At 39.1% G+C, this 22,433-nt stretch overlaps 1 protein-coding gene across 13 annotated transcripts in view; it reads left to right on the forward strand.

The window, feature by feature from the left end:
- Positions 1-22,433, forward strand: part of pde4d (phosphodiesterase 4D, cAMP-specific) — a 669,903-nt gene that overhangs the window by 416,418 nt on the left and 231,052 nt on the right. Inside the window, exon 1 of one of the 13 annotated variants that reach the window (XM_059989358.1) lies at positions 10,894-10,957. The exons of the other annotated variants lie outside the window; for them this stretch is intronic. Coding sequence (XP_059845341.1) covers positions 10,953-10,957 — 5 coding nt within the window. The 5' untranslated portion in view covers positions 10,894-10,952. Of the gene's footprint in view, positions 1-10,893; positions 10,958-22,433 lie in introns of those variants that run through there. 13 annotated transcript variants of the gene reach the window in all.

Raw genomic sequence — 22,433 nt, forward strand, 5'->3', positions numbered from 1 at the left:
CCCTGGAAAAGTTTGCAGACCATGCTTAAGAGAAACATAACTGCACACAATTTCTAAATCTATTACCAAGCTGAAAAAAAATGCTTTGTATATAAGTGCTTTTCAGTAATTTTAATGTTTGTTAAATTAAAACATGGGGTTGATAAACAATCTCCATACCACATTCTGTTCTCTCTTCATACTCTTAAGTGCTTTTTTATATCTATAAATGAATAAACCTCCTTCTTTCATGTACACATTGATTTTATTTATCCAACTCTCTAGGATAGCAAATTCTGGAGCCTCTGCACCATTGGTTGAAGAGATTTCTAAATCTTTTGCCCTGTAACCTGTGATTGTGACTCCTCATTGTCAACACCTAGTCAGAGCAATCATTCTCCCCACATCCAGTCAGTCCAGCCCTGTCAGAATTTTGTTAATTTCAGTTATTTCCCACCATTCCTGCTTTTATGCTTAAGTGAATACAAAAGGTAGTTGACTTGTTTACTGCACCATTTACTTCAGCACCTGAACTTGTCATCAGCTGGTAACTGGGGCATGAACCCAACCTCTTTTGCATTATTTATTTTTTATTGTAAATTATAACAATTGTTTTATTCTTGCTCTGTACTACTTCCTCACAACAACAAACTTCATGATGTATGTCAATGATAATAAAAAAAGAAAGTCTGTTGCTGTAAGTTCAAGCTTGCTGGGAACAGTGGAGGAAGTGGCTCATGCTCAATTTGTATTAGACAACAGAAGCCTACGAATCTGTCAGATGTTGAATTTCCACTGAGATCTTCATTTTGTTTACAGACTTTCTTTCACAGATCTTGCATTAGAGGAGTCCTACAGAAAAAAAAACACTCGCTTTCTGCAGCCAAATATGCAATTGACATCCCGAGCAGCAGAGAAGAGAGTGAGTAGGAGCTGTGGTGTAGCTCAAATAGCACTAGCCATCAGCTTTGAAAGAGAAGAAGAAAATGAGCAAACTTAGGCAATTTACTTGACAGAAATTTGGAAGGGCCAGAGATTAGGTGCTGTCCTCTTTTGCTTCTGATTTTGTCCAGCTATCCAAAGCTAAGTGTTACCAAGCACAGCAGGGCAGCATGTAGCAGAGTAGTTAGCATAACACTATTACACTGCCAGCGAGCCATGTCCAATTCTGCCCCTGTCTGTAAGGAGTCTGTATGTAACCACATGGATTTCCTCTGGGTGTTCTGATATCCTCCCACATACCATAGACGTACAAGTTAATCCATCACATAAGTATCAATGGGTGTTGTAGGCTCATTGGACTGGAAAAGCATTTACCATTTCAAAGTTCAAAGTGAAGTAAATGTACTATCAAAGTACATAGATGTTACCCTATACAATGCTGAGGTTCATTTTCTTGAGGCATTCACAATAAATACAAAGAACACAATGGAATCAATGAAAACCCACAACAAATACAGACAAACAACCATTGTGCAAAAGACAACAATCTGTGCAAGTACAAAATAAGAGAAAAAAGTAATAATAATAAATTAATCAGCAATAAATATTGAAAACATGATTTGTAGAGTCCCTCAAAGTGAGTTTAAAGGATGTCCATACTGAAGTTATCCCCTCTGGTTCAAGGGTTGGATAGTGGAGGTGTAATAATTGTTCTGGAACCTGCTGGTGTGGGACTTAAAGCTCCTGTACCTCCTTCCTGATGACAGCAGTGAGAAGAGAGCAGAGCCTGGGTGGTGGGGGTCCTTGATGATGGATGCTGCTTTCCTGCGACAGCACTCCTTGTAAGTGTGCTGGATGGTAGGGAGGGCTTCACCTGTGATGGACTGGGCTCCACTTCTTCTTGTAGGTTTTTCCAATCAAGGGTATGATGCAACCAGTCAGTATACCCCCTGTCACAAGACAATAGAAGTTTAAAGTTTTAGATGACTTGCAGAATCTTCGCAAACTTCTAAGAAATTAGAGGCATTGCTGTGCCTTCTTTGTAATGGCACTTATGAGCTGGACCCAGGACAGGTTCTCTGAAATGATAATGCCAAGGAATTTAAAGTTACTGACACTAAGTGGCATAGCGACCCAAATAAGCAAGGAGAATCCCAGCAATCTTCCCGATAATTCTTTGTTCTTTCAAAGTTGTCCCAAGTAAGTGGCTGTCCTGATAAACCAATGGACGAATTAACCAGAATCCACTGTATGTACTGTAAGATTATGAAAGGCATAGATACCATGGAACGTATCAAAAACAAAGGGGCGTAGGAATAAGGAGAGAGGTATGAGCTTCAAGTGGAAACCTAAGGGGTAAGTTTTTTTTTGTGCAGCAAGGAGTTGACATCTGGACTGTGCAGCCAATGGAGGTAGTAGAATCAAGTCCAATTATTGTGTTTAAGGTGCATTTAGACACACAGTTATGAAGGCAGGACATAGAAGGATACAAGCAAATGGGATTATTGTTGGTGTGTAAAAAGGTAGGCATGAACCTGATTGGACTCAGGACTCGTTTCTGTGATATATCTTTCAAGATTGTTTAATGGCAGGAACACAATAATAAAAAAAAACACAATAAATAAAAATAAATAAGATAACTTACATATATTGATTGAAAATCCGTAAAGTGAGGTGACTGACAGGAAATATTAAAGTCATGGTGTCTGGGGGTGTGGAGCAGTGGCTTAGTGGCTGGAGATGTTGATCAGCTTTTAATACCTGAGGAAAGTAACTGTTTTTGAGTGGTCCTGGTATGGATGCTATGTCACCTCCTCCCTGATGGGAATGGGACGAACAGTCCATGATCAGGGTGGGTGGGATCCTTCTTGATGTTACTAGCCCTTTGGGCATATATGTCTTTGAGTGCGGGTAGGCTGGTGCTAGTGATGCATTGGACAGTTTTAACTACCCGTTGTGCAGTTTCCTACCATGGGTGATGCAACTTGTTAGGACGCTCTCTACTGTGCCTCTCTAGACTGACGTGAGCATAGCTGTGCATAGTCCAGCTCTGTTCAGCCTCCTCAGAAATTAGAGGCGTTGTTGAGTTTTCCTGATTATATATAATGTGTTCAGGACCGTGAGAGTTTCTGCTAGATCTGCACTCCCAGAGTTTGAACCTGCTTGCAGTTTCCATTGCGGTGCTGCCAATGTAAAGAGGAGTGTGAGTGGTGCAAGTTCTCTTCAAGTCGACAGCCATCTCCTTTGTCTTGTTGACATTGAAGAAGAGATTATTTGCTTGGCAACAGGCCTTCAACTCTTCCACCTCCTCTCTTTATGCTATCTCATCTTGTTGGTAATAAGCCCACCACTGTTGTGTCATCACCTCCATGAATCCATCTTTCCTATCTTTCCTCATACATCCTGTACTGAATTTTCAAGAATCAATCTGATGGGCCTTAGCTACACACTTATAACTGCAAGTATATATTTTTTTGTAAAGAGACCAAAGTCATGAACAGTGCTCCAAATGTAGTCTCTCTAGTGTTCTACACAATTAGAATAAAATATCATTGCTTTTATATTCAAGTCTTCTTACCATAGAGGCCATTACCTGCATGCAACACAGGCAAACTGAAGAAGTCCTGGTGAAGGGTCTTAGCCCAAAATATGGACTCTTCATTTCCCTCCATATGTGCTACCTGAGTTCCTGCAGCATTTTGTGTTTGTGTGTTAGTTCACATTTTCAGCATCTGCCTTCTGTCTTGTGTCACTGTTCTTTACTTGCATATTTTTTTCAATGATGCATGTTCAGAAACATTGTTCTCTTTATCTATGATCAGTTCCCAATTTAATAACAATTAAATGGTCTACTGTCTTATTGTTTTCCCTACCAAAGTGGATATCTTTACTTTTGTCCACAGTGTCTCACATTAGCCTTGTATTTTTCTCATGCGCTCAGTGTTAAAGGCCTAGAAGCCTCCTTGCATCCTCCCCACGTTTCACAATCATATATAGTTTAGTACTGTTGGCAAACTTGAAACTATTATGCTTAATTTTGTTACGTATCCTGTAACTGGATAACTTACCAGCAAAGATAGAGAGGTCCATTGAAGTCTGATGTCACTATTTTCAAACGTTTTTATTTATAAAGGGGCACAAAAGTAAGGTTAATACAAACATTCAGATAATGCATGTCGTCAATACTCAATCTAAAGCGTGGGTATAGTAATAATCATCATTAAGAAATGAGCTCTACTGTTGTCTAGGGGATAATATATTGTCCGTTGGAAATATAAAAGTCACTCAGAAGTCTGCAGGCTTCAGTCTTTTGAGAATCGCTGGGTTTCACGTGGTGCGACAGAGAGAGAGAGATTGGTGAGAAAAAGGAAAGACTTGCCGGGTCCTTATGAAGCATCCATTGAATCAGGGGGCGGGCTCCCCCTCCCCGATGTTAGTTAAAAGCGGTTTTCCATGATTCCAGCCACAAATTCCAATCCCGGAATCTAACGCACATGGCTTCCTTCAAAATGGCTTCCCGCTACGGCGGGATCACTCTCGTGTCTTCTTGGTGCGTCTGAAGGGGCTGTCCCCCTGAGACTCTCCTTTATACTTTCTCACGGGGTCGCAGGTGTCAATCAGGTTGGGATGATGCAATCTCTCTCTCAACCAGCCCACTTTGCCCGAGGGCTTTTCACGTGGTCTCCATGAGACAATAGTCACTGTCGCCTTATTTTGCATCCCGGTGGAACGTGCTATTCAGCACGTCTCTCTCTCTCTCCCACTTCCTGTGTCTATTCAGCACGTCTCTCTCTCTCCCACTTCCTGGATCTACTGACCCCCCCCCCCCTCGACGGGTGCTCTTGCGATTCTCACAAAGAAGGGGGCTGGGATCATAACAATTTATTCATCCAAATTACAGGAGTACAGAACAAATCATTTCAGCACTGGACAGGCCATTTGGCTCATGATGTTATGCAAATTTTGATGCCAATTTATATTAAATGCCCTCTTTGTGTGTATCATGCTTATTCCTCCAATCCCTTCATATTCATGTGTCTATCTAAAACCTTCATAAAGTCCACCAATCTGTCTGTTTCCAATATTAATGCTGGTAAGCTATTCCAGGCACCCACTACTCTATATAATAAAAAAATTTCACACAAAATGCTGGTGGAATGCAGCAGGCCAAGCAGTATCTATAGGAAGAAGCACTGTTGAAGTTTCAGGCCGAGACCCTTCGTCAGTCCTGGCCTGAAATGTCGACAGTGCTTCTTCCTATAGATGCTGCCTGGCCTGCTGCGTTCCACCAGAATTTTGTGTGTGGTGCTTGAATTTCCAGCATCTGCAGATTTCCTTGTGTTTGCTAACAAAAAAACTTGCCCCTTTTGTCATCTTTAAATTTACACCCCACCTAACTAAACTTAAAAGCATGTACTTAGTATTTGACATGTCTAAGCTGGACTAAAGATTCTGATTCTCTACCCCATCTAAACCTGTCATAATACCTCTATCAGACATGCCGTCAGCTTCCAATGCCTAGATAAAACAACTAAAGTTTGTCTAATCTTTTCTTGTAGCTCATATCCTAGAATTCAGGCAATTTTCTGGTAAAATCTCTTCCACAACTTCTCTGCAGTCTCCATATCCTTCCTACAATTAAATTACCAGATATACCCACAGCAAGTACAGTGGGACTCGTATATTTTGGCCCAAGTAGGTGGCTGCCCCAATTAGCCAAAATTTCATGGAAATAGTTTAAAAGGAATAAAACACAACCTACTGTTTAACTAAGTCACAAATTATGTATTTAAATGAAATACAGAACAAATTTGAACACTACCAGTACTACTACAGTTATATAAATCTATGTATTAGTTCCTAATAGTTATCAATGGAGAAATTCATCCATTATAAGCGTTCTTTTAATTGATTTTAAATAAACAAAATCAGTGCGGACACCTAGTGTAGATAGTTGACTGCCTTCATACAATGCTATTGATGATTGCATTTTCCAATTTTTCATTTTCATTGTAACCATATAACCGTATAACAATCACAGCACGGAAACAGGCCATCTCGGCCCTCCTAGTCCGTGCCGAACTCTTAATCTCACCTAGTCCCACCTACCCGCACTCAGCCCATAACCCTCCACTCCTTTCCTGTCCATATACCTATCCAATTTTACCTTAAATGACACAACTGAACTGGCCTCTTCTACTTCTACAGGAAGCTCATTCCACACAGCTATCACTCTCTGAGTAAAGAAATACCCCCTCGTGTTTCCCTTAAACTTCTGCCCCCTAACTCTCGAATCTTGTCCTCTCGTTTGAATCTCCCCTACTCTCAATGGAAACAGCCTATTCACGTCAACTCTATCTATCCCTCTCAAAATTTTAAATACTTCGATCAAATCCCTCCTCAACCTTCTACGCTCCAATGAATAGAGACCTAACTTGTTCAACCTTTCTCTGTAACTTAAGTGCTGAAACCCAGGTAACATCCTAGTAAATCGTCTCTGCACTCTCTCTAATTTATTGATATCTTTCCTATAATTCGGTGACCAGAACTGTACACAACATTCCAAATTTGGCTTTACCAATGCCTTGTACAATTTTAACATTACATCCCAACTTCTGTACTCAATGCTCTGATTTATAAAGGCCAGCGTTCCAAAAGCCTTCTTCACCACCCTATCTACATGAGACTCCACCTTCAGGGAACTATGCACTGTTATTCCTAGATCTCTCTGTTCCACTGCATTCCTCAATGCCCTACCATTTACCCTGTATGTTCTATTTGGATTATTCCTGCCAAAATGTAGAACCTCACATTTCTCAGCATTAAACTCCATCTGCCAACATTCAGCCCATTCTTCTAACCGGCATAAATCTCCCTGCAAGCTTTGAAAATGCACCTCATTATCCACAACACCTCCTACCTTAGTATCATCGGCATACTTACTAATCCAATTTACCACCCCATCATCCAGATCATTTATGTATATTACAAACAACATTGGGCCCAAAACAGATCCCTGAGGCACCCCGCTAGTCACTGGCCTCCATCCCGATAAACAATTATCCACCACTACTCTCTGGCATCTCCCATCTAGCCACTGTTGAATCCATTTTATTACTCCAGCATTAATACCTAACGACTGAACCTTCTTAACTAACCTTCCATGTGGAACTTAGTCAAAGGCCTTGCTGAAGTCCATACAGACTACATCCACTGCCTTACCCTCGTCAACATTCCTTGTAACTTCTTCAAAAAATTCAATAAGTTTTGTCAAACATGACCTTCCACGCATAAATCCATGCTGGCTACTCCTAATCAGATCCTTTCTATCCAGATAATTACAAATACTATCTCTAAGAATACTTTCCATTAATTTACCCACCACTGATGTCAAACTGACAGGTCTATAATTGCTAGGCTTACTTCTAGAACCCTTTTTAAACAATGGAACCACAGGAGCAATACGCCAATCCTCCGGCACAATCCCCATTTCTAATGACATCTGAAAGATCTCCGTCAGAGCTCCTGCTATCTCTACACAAACTTCCCTCACGGTCCTGTAATATTCAAGATGATTGTCAATACCTTCAGATTTGTTTCATTTACACTCCCAGCCATTTCTGGCATCTCTAGGCCTCAGTACTTGAAACCGCAGTGAGGAACATAGTTCTGAATTGTTTTATTGTTTATTTCCTTCCAACTATCCATGCCAAAAATCACTGCTTTTTGAACTCAAGCAGAATCAATTGATGCTATTTAAAATATTTTTGCTCTAAGTATGGTATAGTGTCTAATGGCCATACAAGTGTATGCATCTGACTCTAATTCATAACTGTTTAACAAAAGTCTCATGCCCCAATTAAGTGGCATAGTGTCCCATATAAACAAAGGGAATTCTGGCTATTTTCTCGATCACATGCACATGTACTGTCAAGAAAGTCTGATATGAAGAAAGGAATAGTGGGATCATGGTGCAATCAGAGTCAGTGCGCAAGATGGCTTGGGGCATTTAACAGGAAAATGGGATTACTTATGTTAAACTGAACATGGCAGTCAGAATTACGATCCTAACAACCACTTGGTGACCTTGGTATTTTTATCCTGGATGATAATACCACTTTAAAGTAATAGGATGCTGTTGACAAATGCTGCCATTCTGGGCCATACCCATTGTACAATAGAATATTCATTAACAATGGATGTGAAAACTGACTGATGAAATTCTCAATAATTTCACATCTTCATTTTTGGTGTCCGAAAGAATGAATGTGATAAATTTGTTAGAGGTAATTTCTATCATCTCGCTCATTTAGCTGAAAACTACCATACTGCACGTGATCTATCTCCTGCTGTAAAGCACCAATAAAATTAAAGTTGAATTATGCAGATTAAACAGATATAAAAGAAATCAAAATTTTTCATAGTCCATCATCTAGTTGTGCGATATAGGTGATTGATTGTCCCCAACATCAGGATATTTATTGAAGTTATTCTGTTCCTCAATCATGAAGAACTCTTTTCTTGCTTTGTTTTCAAAGACAAGGGTTGTTTCAGGTATTTTTTTCCCATTTGTTTGAAGATAGGATTTTGAGCAGAGAATACAGTGAGTGACAAGATTTTTTTTTGAAACTTTGGTTTCCTTAAACTTTGCTTAAGTCAAGAACATGAAATAAAATCATGTTTGTTGCTGATTTCAAATATCCTGGCACATTATAAACTAAAATACCAGAATGCGATTGATTCTCAATTGTAGTTTTTTATTTTTGTTTTCCCATGAAAGATCTTGAACTTAATTTTGATGAACTCATTATTGTTGGTATCCAGCTAAGTCATTTGAATTTAGTTTTTCCTGAACTTATAGTAATGTTTAACCTATCATTATCCTGTGTGACAAAGGTATAATTTCCAATTTGAACAAGTGAAAGCAGAAATTCCATGTGATTTTATTGCCAAGGCATGCCTATGAACAATTTACTTTTGCGATACAAATTGTTGAGGTGCTAATTCAACCAACGGTTGTACTACAGGTCGATAATGACCATTTTTATACAAGTTGTTTTTCAAATTGGAGCCTTTCTTTGGTTAATAATTTCAAAACTTATTTTTGGACATCAAATTGTGCTTTTGATGGCAAATAGAGTAACATTTTCAATGTTCCATAACTTGTGGCAACTGTTATACTCAGTCATGGTAAACACAAACATTCTTAGCTGATGAAAACCAAAAAAAAAACAAAAAATCAAAAAAAACAAAAAAAACAAAAACCAATGGCAAAATTATACCTTTTCAGTTATTTAACATGGGAAATGTTTTGACTACTGAAAACCATTTTATTATTGATACTATTTATTCTAATGATGCAATTAATAAAAAGTAAAGACTGCAAATCTAAAGCAATTCTGAATTTTAAATAGTAAAATACGGGGAATGAAAATAGCATTTTCTGTGGTTGGGCTTTGAAAAATCAGGAGAAAAGATGGAAAAATCACACTTTCTTTGCATCACTGAACAGAATTCTAAAGGCTGTATTGTTTGTCCTGTGTCAATGCGAAGGACAGTTCTATGATGCTGTAGCAGAATTTTTAAAAAATGGATTGGTATCCAGTTTCCATGAGAAGATCTATGTAGAGGTGACTGCCATAGTCAGAATTAGTAATGAAGTTCTGCCAAAAGAGTCAAACTACAATGTAGAAGTCACAGGTTTCATTTATTTGTTTGGAGGTGTGGCATGGTAACAGCCCTTTTTGGCTCAGTGAAACTGCGCTGCCCAATTACACAAATGACCAATTAACTTACTAACTTGTACATCTTTGAAATATGGGGGGGAACTGAACCACCTATAGGAAACTCACAAAATCATGGGGAAATACCGGCGGAATTAAGTCCTGACCACTGGCACTGTAATAGCATTACCTTAACAGCTAGGTTACCCCGCCACAGACTTTTAACCTCTGAATATATATCTGAGCCATGTGCAAATTGGAGTGAGCCAAGTAGAATAGTAATTTATCAGTGTGCTGATGAATGGTCTCGGCTTGATTTGTTGACTGTTCATTTCCATTGATGTTGTCTGACCTGCTGGCTTCCTCTAATATTCTGTGTGTTTTGCACTGAATTTCCAGCATCTGCAGAATCTCTTGTGTTTATAGTGATTTAGATGTTTGACTGGTGGAACAGTGTGCAAAGCACATTCTTGAATCAAAACAAACTACATTTTGTACAGGCACGAGTGGGAGCTGATCCCTTAAACCAGTGTGGTATCAGTGCATAGTAAATTCTGTAACAGGATTAGGGAATGCTTTAGAATAAATAGGCATTGAACAGTATGGTGATTTAGTAATGAAGTACAGTCTGAAGGGAAGGTGAAATTAATGATCAGTGAATTAGGTTAAATCAGAGAAAATGTTTCAATTTAAGACATTTTATCGGTTTATTGGAAATGATTGTGACAAGGTAGACAAGTTACTGCAGACAACTAGACGAGATAATTAAGCTAGTATTGCTGTTATTTACCATAGACCATAAGATATAGGAGCAGAAGTGGGCCATTCGGCCCATCGAGTCTGCTCCACCATTCTATCATGGGCTGATCCAATTCTTCCAGTCATCCCCACTTCCCTGCCTTTTCCTCATACCCTTTGATACCCTGGCTAATCAAGAACCTGTCTATCTCTGCCTTAAATACACCCAATGACTTGGCCTCCACAGCCACTCGTGGCAACAAATTCCACAGATTTACCACCCTCTGACTAAAGTAATTTCTCCACATCTCTGTTCTAAATGAACCTCCTTCAATTCTGAAGTTGTGCCCTCTTATCCTAGACTCTCCTGCCATGGGAAATAAATTTGCCATATCTAATCTGTTCAGGCTTTTTAACATTCGGAATGTTTCCATGAGATCCTCCCTCAGTCATTTACAAATAATTGCTTAGCTATTAAGGCTGTCGACTACATATAAGATGCCTGAAGATTCAAAACATCATACATCCTGGGAAAATCTGGACGTAATATGGAGCTGACAATAAAGGAAGATGAGGTAATCAGGAAAGGCTGAGTGAAATGGAATGTAGAATCAGTATAGATGAAAATAATGCGTAATGAAGTAAAACAACATCACAACAGGTTTTATAAGAGTCCTAAAAGTTTTAACTTAAAGGTCCTTTGTGTTGTTAGGCAACGTATAAATTAAGAACTAAGAAAAGACTATAACAAAAATAGCCGAGTAATCCTGGGTGTCTCTAATCTTTTGTGTAGACTAAACAAGTTAAGTTGATGGAATTAATTTGCTGTACAAGTCCATAGAATGCCTTCAGTTTCTTTTACCTCATTATAGAACTGTTCAGCACAAAGAATGTTACATTTTGATATTATATGTGAGTGTAAAACTAGCATTAAACTAAAGCTAGTTCCATAAGATTGAAGGGCAATTTGGCTAAGACAGGTTAGAAATAAGCTTAAGTATTGCAATAATGAATCAACAATTTCAACAACTTAATGAACTACTTGATAATTCCCAATGAATAGTAACTTGATTGAGATGTAAAAACTTAATAGAAAAGGATACTTTTAGATTCAGTGGTTCTAGTAATATTACTAAGAGAAGTAATAACTCTGAGGTTTGAGATGTATAGAAGCCAATTAGGAAAGACCATAAGAATATAATCTGAATGTAAAGCAAGAAATACTTTTTTTAAATGCACGTAAGACCATAAGACATAGGAGCAGAATTAGGCCATTCAGCCTATCGAGTCATCTCCGCCATTCCATCTTGGTTGATCCCGGATCCCACTCAACCCAATACACCTGCCTTCTCACCATTTCCTTTGATGCCCTGACCCATCAGGAAACTATCAACTTCTGCCTTAAATTTATGCATGGACTTGGCTTCCACCGCAGTCTGTGGTAGAGAATTCCACAGATTTACTACTCTCTGGCTAAAAAAATTCCCGCTTACCTCTGTTCTAAAGGGTCGCCCCTCAATTTTGAGACTATGCCCTCTTGTTCTCAATACCTCCACCATAGGAAAAATCCTTTCCACATCCAGCCTATCCAGGCCTTTTAACATTTGGTAGATTTCAAGGAAAACCCCAAGCGTTCTTCTAAATTCCAGTGAGTACAGGCCCAAAGCTGCCAAATGCTTCACGAATGTTAACCCCTTCATTCCTGGAAGCATCTTCGTGAAGCTCCTCTGGACTATCTCCAATAACAACACATCTTTTCCAAGATATGGGGCCCAAAACTGTTGACAGTACTCTGAGTTTGGCCTGACTAGTGTCTTATAAAGCCTCCACATTATCTCCTTGCTTTTATATTCTATTTCCCTTGAAATAAATGCCAACATTGTATTTGCCTTCTTTACCAGAGACTCAACCTGTAAGTGGACCTTCTGGGAGACTTGCAAGAGGACTCCTAAGTCCCCCTGCACCTCTGATATTAAAACCTTCTCCTCATTTAGATAATAGTCCACACTATTGTTCCTTTTTGAAAATACATTATCGTACATGGTGCAACACTGTATTCCATCTGCCATCTTTTTGCCCATTCTTCCAATTTGTCCAACTGCTGCTGCAATCACATTGCTTCCTCAGCACTACCTACCCCTCCACCCATCTTCGTGTCATCTGCAAACTTTGCCACAAAGCCATTAATTCCATTACCTAAGTCACTAACAAATAATGTGTAAAACAGCAGTCCCAATACTGACCCCCGAGGAACACCAGTATTTACTGACAGCCAAACAGAAAAGGCCCCTTTCATTCCCACTCACTGCCTCCTGCCTGTCAGACATTCCTCTGTCCATGCCAGTATCTTTCCTGTAATGCCATAAGATTTTATCTTGTTAAGCAGCCTCATGTGTGGCACCTTGTTAAATGCCTTCTGAAAATCCAAGTAAATGACATCTGCTGCCTAGCCTTTGTCCAAGCTGCTTGTTATTTGCTCAAAAAACTGAAACAAATTTTTCAGGCAAGATTTCCCTCTAGAGAAAATATGCCGACTTTGACTTATTTTATCATTAGTCTTCACATTCCTTGAAACCTCATCCTTAATAATAGACTCCAACACTTTGCTAACCACTGAGGTCAGGCTAACTGGTCTATAATTTCCTTTCTTTTGCCTTCCTCCCTTCTTAAAGAGTGGAGTGACATTTTGAATTTTCCCATCCTCCAGGACCATGCCAGAATCAAGTGATTCTTGAAACATCATGACCGATGCATCTGTTATCTCTTCAGCTACCTCTCTCATGACTCCAGGATGTAGTCCACCTGGTCCAAGTGACTTATCCACCTTAAGACCTTTGAGTTTGCCAAGCACTTTTTCCTTTGTAATGGCACTCGCTCCTGCTCCCTGACACTCACAGACCTCTGGCTCACTGCTTGTGTCTTCCACAGTGAAGAATGATGCAAAGTAGCCATTAAGTTCATTTGCCATTTCTCTGTCCCCCATTACTAACTCAGCAGCATCATTTTCCAGTGGTCCAATATCAGCTCTCACCTCCCTTTTAACTCTTTATATAACTGAAAAATCTTTTGGTATCCTGCTTTATATTATTTACTAGTTTGCTCTCTTATTTCATCTTTTCCCTTCTTACAGCTTTTTAGTTGCCTTTTGTTGGATTTCAAAGCTTCCCAATCATCCAACATCCCACTCACTTTTGCTAGCTTATATGCCCTTACCTTAGCTTTTATACGGTCCTTAACTTTGGTTAAGGACTACCCCTGCCATTTGAGAACTTCTTCCTCTGTGAGGCATATCTATCTGCACCTTGTGAACTATTCCCAGAAACTTCAGCCATCTCTGCTCTGCCGTCCAGTATCCTCCTCCAATCCACCAGGGCAAGCTCCTCTCTCGTGCCTCTGTACTTCTCTTTGTGATACTGATACATGTGAGTTACGCTTCTCCCTCTCAAATTACAGTATGAATTCAATCATATAATGATCAATGGCTCCAAAGGATTCCTTTACATTAAGCATCTAATAAGATCTGGATTATTACACAACACCCAATCTTTCCCCAGGTAGGCTCAAGCAGAAGCTGGTCAAAAAATCTGTCTCATAGGCATTCAACAAATTCCCTCTCTTGCGATCTGACACTGAACTGATTTTTCCAATATCCCCCCCCCCCCACATATTGAAGTTCCCCATTACAATTGTGTCATTACCCTTATTACATGCCTTTTCCAGCTCCCTAAGCAATCACACCACCACATCTTTGTTGCTATTTGGAGGCCTATATATGATCCCATAATGGTTTTTTTTTACCCTTGCAATTTCTTAACTCCACCCACAAAAATTCAATTTTCTCTGACTCTGTGTCACCTCTTTCTAAAGATGTAATTCCATTTCTTACGAACAGAGCCAGACCACCACCTATGCCTTCCTGCCTGTCCTTTCGATACAAAGTATATTCTTTGATGTTCAGCTCCCAACTATGGCCCTCTTTCAGCCATGACTCAGTGATGCCCTCAATGTCATAGCGACCAATCTCTAATTGCACCACGAGTTCTCAATGCTACGTGCATTTAAATACAGCACCTTCACATGTACAAGAGGGGAGGAGATTAGTGAAGGTAAAGTGAATATCTTGGAAGCAATTAGATTAATTTTAATGTGGAATTAAGGATATTGCTGTTCTGTTAAAAAATATAGTACATAGAAAAATGTAAAAATTATATAATAAAAAGGGAACCAGTGATCTAAGAAGAGTGATACACTTATGGAACAAAAGTTGCTGAAGAAGTTATTTTGGACTAAAAAATCCCTTCGAGTTCTTGTCTTACACTTTTGACAATGGCCTTTCAAAGTTGTTTATATGCTGAATTAAATCATGAATAGAAAAAAGGCTAATATAACTCCATTATTTTAGGAGAGAGAGAAATTGCACTGAATGCTGTAGAACCCTGAGCCTGACATCAGTTGCCAGGAAAATCCTAGAATCCATTAATAAGGAAATGACAACAGATAATTTAAAATAGCATTTGGTAAATCTACTTGAGTTTTTCTAGAAATATAAGCAGCAAATTTGGAAATTAGCACATTAGTAGTCGAGTATCCTTGATAATTCCTACATATACAAATGCACATTAATTGTGTCTTTCAAAAATGTTTGCAATGATTTCCACTGGTGTGATAATTACTGGTTTATTCTAAATATCTCAACTCTGCTGCCCTTCTTGAATAGGAGCTAGATTCACCGTATTCCATCATCAAGCGCCTTCTCTGTAGTGGTCAGAGAAGATTTGAAAGTTTCTGTCAAGTCTCTTGTCTTCTTCATTTCATCAAACTCTGGGAATCTATCCACCTTTAAGCCCATAAAGAAATCTACTGCTTTCTCCTTTTTGATGACAATTTACTCTAAAATTCTAATGTTCTCCTCCCTGAATTATTCAACTACAATATTCTTTCTCCATCATGAGTACATATGAGAAGTATACATTTAAGATTTCAACTAGGTCACCTGGCATCAAGTACATATCTAAATGTTAAAAATCCATTAAATAAGCTGCCACGTGAGGATTGATGGAGATATAATGGATCCAGGATAAAGATGCACTGCTTTTTTTTTAACTAGAACACTTACATTATTTGTCCAGTTAAGCTACTCACCAAAGACATCCTCCAGGATATTGACAGTGAAGGTTTAGTGATAATAATGCCATTGAATGTCAATAACAGGTACTTTGACTTTCTCTTTCTGGAAGATGGTCTTGCCTGTATTACGTACCCTGTAACTGGGTCACTTACCAGCAAAGATAGAGAGGTCCGTTGTAGTCTGATGGTACTATTTTTAACAGTATTAATTGATAAAAATACACAAAAATAATATCAATGCAAACATACAGATATATACGTCATCAATACTAAATCTAAAAGCGCGGGTATAATAATAATCAATAAGAAATAGCTCTATCGCTGTCTAGGGGATAATGTATTGTTCGATGGAAATATAAAAGTCACTCAAGTTCATTCAAGCTGCAGCTTTCGGTTGGAGAGAGAGACGGAGGTTTAGAACTTGCCCGGTTTCCATTTTATGATGTCGATCCTTCGAAATGGCGTCGGTGGTGATCTCTTCCTTAGCTAAGCTGCCTTCCGTAGTAGGGCCTCAATCCCGGGGCAACGGGAAAGGACACATGTGGCCCCTCCACCAGCTGTCGCTATTAAACGCTGTCACGGGACTTCTAGCGTTTGTCTTGGTGCGTGTCAAAGGGGTTGTTCCCCAGACCCTCTTTTATCCTGACTCACAGGGCCTCAGATGTCAATCAGGTTGGGGAGGATGCCATCCCCCCAACCAGCCCACATTGCTCATTCCTTGAGGACGTTGATGAATAGCGCAGTGCTCAATACACAATTCCGTCTCCAAGAGACAATGGCCGTTTCCCGTAGCTTTGTATCGTTGAGGGGCCCGGACATTCCAAACGTCTCTCTCTCATTTCCTGGGTCTCCTGACCTGAATTAATAGCGATCTTGCGATTCTCAAAAAGGAGGGGGCCACGGACGTAACACCTGCAACGTGTGTGATATAAGTATTGCTTACCATTTGTCAGTCCAAATGTTGTTTGTATCTTGTTGATTGCAAAGTCTTACAAAGGGAGATTGATATTTTGCAATCATCGGTTAACGTTTGACATCATGAAGAATGGAATGTTGTGGTTCAAACTTTGAAGCTGGTTGAGCCTACAACCTTGCCCTGCAATTGTCCGCAGTGATACCATGGGAATAATTTTTGACATCCAACAGCCAAAACCATTTAACATTCTTAAAATTATGACAACAAGTTAAGTATTTTCCATTTGAATCCAATTAGTATTAGTTTTTCCATGGGCGTTTCATGCCTTGTTGCATAAACGTCACACTCAACTTACTTCTGGAATTCATGTGTTTTATTTGGACAAAGTCAGTGGTACTATTTGGATCCAACTGGTTCATACTGGTTCATATTGAAATCTAAACTGAACATTGTGAGTATTATTGAATAAGTTCTAAGTGATACCTCCGTCTAAGACACTTCTTACTTTCCTGGTGACTGACATTAAATTGAATGGTCAGTAATTGTCTTTATTGGATTTGTCTTGATTTCAATATAAGCACATATAAAAGTGGGAAATTCCTGCTTTTTCAGACAGGTGCTGGCATTGTCACTTTACTGGAAGAGCTTGGTTAGAATCATGGATAATTCTGGAGTGCAAGTCTGCAGCATTTCAGTTGGGAAGTAACCCAACTACAATTATGTACTGTAACTGGTTTGATGGGTCACATGCACAGTCTGTGGTCTGCAGGTTTTACCATTTAGCTCATGAACATCTGTACCAAGTTAGTCCATCATTTATGGATATAGAAAACACAATAAGGTAGGAGTAGCTATAGGTAACCAGGCCCTGTAAGCCTGATCCATGTTTACTCATGCTGATCCATGATGGCTTCAACTCTTTTAAGACTTTAAGGCCATCAGAAATAGCAGCAGAGTTAGGCCAATTGGATCTGCTCTGCAATTCTATCATGGCTTATTTGTTTTCCTTCTCGATCCCATTTACCAGCCTTCTCCCTTAACCTTTTGCGCATGCTCATTCCTTTACGCTTGCGCAGTTCTCGTTGATCTTTTCCTTTAGAAATAGCCGATGCTGCCGCAGTTTCCTGTTCTGTTTCACTGGTGATGTATTGTACCTGAGTCCGCGGTTCTTCGGTAGAAGTAGGCCTTGATTCTGTTCCAACTTGAGCTGTCGTCGCGGTAGTAGTTTTCTTCGTCCTCTGTTTATGAGACATAGCTTAAAACAATCCGGAGTAGTTTATAAGTAACCTTAAGAAAGTATTGACTAACTTTTCTTCACTTAAACATTAATTTATTGACTTTTTTACGGGAGGGCTGGGTTCCAGCGTCTCGATCCTATGTCATCACGTGACGTCCCCCTCCCTTAACCTTTGACACAATTTCTAATCAAGACCCTATTAACCTCTGCTTTAAATATACCCAATTACTTGGCCCCCACAACATCTGTGGCAATGAATTACAGAGATTCACCACACACTGGCTAAAGAAATTCCTCCTCATCTCTGATCTAAAGGGACATCCTTGTATTCTGAGTCTTAGATTCATTCACCATAGGGAATACCTTCCTCATGTCCACTCTATCAAATCCATTCAATATTTGATAGGTTTTAAAGCAATTCCTCACCCCCCCACCCAGTCTTCTAAGCTCCAACGAGTACAGACCCAGAGCAACCAAATGCTCCTCATACATTAACCCTTTCAATGTTGGGATTATTCTCGTGAACAACCTCTGGGCCTTCAGCAATGCTAGCAAATTCTTAATTTGATAAGAGGCTCAAAACTGCTCACTTTCTATGTTATCTCTCCATATCATTGATGTTTCTGCTGTCATACCCTCCCTCAGTGAACCACGGTTGGCCCAAGGCTTGATGGTACTGGTAAAATTATATTTATGCCCAGTTATGAGGTTATATATTGTCCTGGAATACTCTTCTGCTAATGTGTCTAGTCATAGATGCCCAATTTTGCAAAGCCAAGCTTGTTCTGGGTCTAGTCTATTAGCACAGTGGCATTGTCACACAATATAATGGAGAGTATCTCTACTTGAGGACAAGACATTATTTCTTCAATAATTGTCTAGTAGCCACTCCATAGGACAGATGTATCTTCAATCTGTGATTGATGTATATGTGGTCAGTAGATTTGTCTCTATTCTTGCTTCACACATACCTCACTTATCCCAGCACCATCTCTGCTTGAGCTACTGCAATGCCCTGAAAAAATAATCAGCCCACAACCCTTTGTTCACATAAATGAGTATTACAACGAGGGATTTTTATCAATTTACCTGAATTTTTATTTGTGAACCACATGCTCCTTTTTTCACAGTAGAGCCCCAAAATAGGGAAAATTATAAAGCATGAAAACTAAAAATTCAAAAATAGAAATGTCAGCAATTCAAAAGTATTCATCCCCGTTTGATAAGTATTAGTTGAATGACCTCTCACAGCTGTTGACAATTACCCACTTCATCAGTTTCATCAATGTCATGCCATTGGGTCCAACTTCTAAAGATCACACTTTGGTCACTCATTTTTCTTCTCTCTCCCCCTCTAACTTCACATTAACCATGAAAAAGACCTCCTGCTGTCTTAGCTGTTTGCATTGCACTTATTAAATTCCCATTCTGATTCAAACCCATCCCCACACAAACAATCATAGTAATATTTTAGAATATCTTTTCCCTCTTTTTTCTGTGCTCCACTTTTCAAATCTGCTATTTTAACTTCTCTAATATCAGTTTTTGTTCACTATCTTTGCATATTATTGCTGTATCTCTGTTATTCCTCTCCTCTCAATAACTTGTTGATGCTTAATCTTTCAAACTTTGACAATCTTTGCTTTATATTTAAAGATCGATTATTTCTAATTCATGGTTGATCATTCTCTCGTGTTGTACCCTTCTTGGAACTCGTGTTATAACTCAAATCAACAGATGAGGTTTAGAGTAGATATCACAAGTAGCAAGTCCTTGTCCAACCACATAGACACCATGGCAAAGAAAGTACATTGGTGCTTCTACTTTCTCAAGAGGCACAAGAAATTTGACGTATCCCTTTTGGCCCTCACCAATGTTTTTTCTGTGCCTTATAGAAAGTACCCTATCTGTATACGTCATGGCTTGGTATGACCTCAAGGAACAGTGGAGTGTTGTGGACACTGCCCAACACATCAAGGAAACAAATCTCCCCTCCATGGGCTCTGACCGTACTTCTGCTACCTCAATAAAGCAACCAGCATAATCAAAATCCCCACCTACCCCTGACATTCTCTCTTCTTCCCCCTTCCAGTTAGGCAGAAGGCTCAAGAGCCTGAAAGCACGTCTGACCAGGCTCAAGGAAGTTGCAAGACTAATGAATGGTCCCCTAGTATGATAAGATTAATTCAAATCTTTTCACAATACCTCAGTACGTGTGACGATAATAAACTAATTTACCAATTTCTGTGCATTGATAGAATGGAAATATCAGCTTTATTTTAAATTTCTTATCCCTTCCTTACCTTCCCCTGCAACCCTCGCCCCCCCCCCCCTTTCTTGTGTCCCTATATCTCCTGAGTCCTCCAACAGCCTTATACATCGGAGCAATCTATATACCTTCAGTTATGGTCACCAGACCATTGCTGGGACAAGTTAGCCCAGCACCAGTGACATGGGTTCTATTGGGAGAATCCTGTCCCAAATCCAATGGCCTTTCTTTTTTCCTTTCTATTTTCAGACATAAAAGCTCAGATTTTTCTTTTTTTTATACCAGTAAAGGTCTTGTAAGGATTGGTGTCATGTTTTGCATGATAATGCTCCTATGAAATACCTTGAGAAGACCTCACTACATTAACGTTGTTGTATGTTGGTATTGACTGAACAATTGCTCAACACACCTGAGGAGATACCCACCCAGAGTCTATTCTTCTTAGCCAACAAATTTTACAATCTTGAATGATGAAGACCACAGCAAAGACTTCATATAGTTCTTTGCATGACCTTTGAAACACTCAAAGCACAGTGCAGCCAAATACATTCAAAAATATGAATTATGGCAAATATTACATACAACTTGGACTCCGCAAAGTCACATGAACTGCAATGAAATTATAATTAGATAATTACCAAACATCTTTCTCTGCAATTCCAGTCATGCTGGGGATAGCAAATTGAAACATTCTTCCTTGAGTTTTGGATCCATGTAAATTCCCTTCCTGAATGAGACACATTAAAAACAAACTAATTTCAATGAAAACCAACTTTGAACTGTATATGGGCTGCACAGATGTGCATGGGAACAGCATGTTATCTTGTTCCCATATAGTTTAGTTGTATTTTATAAGTAAATCAGATGTTTTCCCATCATTGAGACTAGTTTCAGAACCAAAGTATTCAGAATAACATTTTAATACATTATCCTTGAAGTTTTATTTAAAGCTACTGGAAAAGCAGAACAGCTGACTTTAGATTACAGTAATATTATTTTCCACATTAATTTATTGTTAAAGTGCCAGTATACTTTAGCTTTGACTTTACTCTTAATCTCTGGGTGAACTGGACAACTCATTTAAAATTCCAGAAAATATTTTTTTTTCCTCTCACAATCCTTCCTTATATGGGGCACAATAAGAAAGATGGACAATGACTTTCATCCAGCGCCCAATCTTGACCCTAGTTTTAGGCCCCACCGTTGTGGTTTAGACGATGGCAAGACCTCTTGCAATGCAGTAAAGAGACCTTACCCTTGAAAATCCATGAAAACTTGGACAATTGGCAAAGACCTTCACCCAATGTTGTCAATTGTAAAAGCATTGAGTATGATTTGTACGATCACAAACGAGAAAGTCTGCAGGTGCTGGAAATTCAAGCAACACACACAAAATGCTGGAGGAACTCAGCAGGCCAGGTAGCATCTATGGAAAAGAGTACCTTCGGCATTTCAGTCTGAAATATCGCCTGTACCCTTTTCCATAGATTCTGCCTGGCCTGCTGAGTTCCTCCAGCATTTTGAGTATGATTTGTAGATTTTCAGAGTCTGAGAATTAGACACATTCCTTTAGTTCAAAATATCAAACTAAACAAACTAATTTTTAAACAGCAAATTTGCTTCCCCCTCCCCTCCCTGAATAATTCCTTTTGAAATCATTGAAGTCCCAGGATTTCTGTAAGTCAGAGATCCAGAACAGAGTTTGGAATTCATAATGGATCTGATAATCCAAGCTATTTGAAGATAGTCCATTCATATTTGTTCACTTCAAAGTTACTATTTGGAAACAAAACTTTCTTCTGTACTTGTTCTTTCCCCCTTTGAAAAGCAGTTTTCATTAACCAACATTTTCATAACAGTCAATAAATTGTATACTCAAGTCACAAGTGTTCGTGTAACATATATGTATTAGGTGTATTCTTTTCATATCACTTCAGTAACCCTATTTATGTTGAAAGAGACCATTATTTCCATGAATAAAAGTTCAACCATTTATCCTTTGATTTTCCATGATGTAGAATTTGTGGGAAGTTTGTGCATATGATTTATTTCAAATCCTTAATCTTCAAAGAAGCATTAAACAAGCTTTATTCAATCACATTTGACATTAAAGCACAGGGGAAGTATTAGGGCATATTTAAGCGATGCCTTGAAGGCAGAAAGATAAAGTCAGTTTTGGGAAAAAGATTCCAAAGCTCAACAGCTTTACAGCTGAATGCCTTATTATTGAGGATGAAGGCCAGAGGTTCTGGAAAGCATGTAGAAGTGGCAAAATAATTAAAAATGTGCTGTGCCTAAGCACATTTATGTTCAAGGCACAGCTCTGACAATTACTGATATATTTAAATGTATTCAAACGCTTATTTGCAAAGGCAAATTACATGCACTTGTAACACTTACCCATCAGGCTGGTATATGTCTAGGGGAAAGGGAGATCCAGCCATTCACCAACCCCACCTCCCGTACACGCAGGTGCTGTGAGAATCAAGTTTATGCCGTGCG

The sequence above is a fragment of the Hypanus sabinus genome, chromosome 14 (assembly GCF_030144855.1).
Source record: "Hypanus sabinus isolate sHypSab1 chromosome 14, sHypSab1.hap1, whole genome shotgun sequence".
Classification (NCBI taxonomy): Eukaryota; Metazoa; Chordata; class Chondrichthyes; order Myliobatiformes; family Dasyatidae; genus Hypanus; species Hypanus sabinus.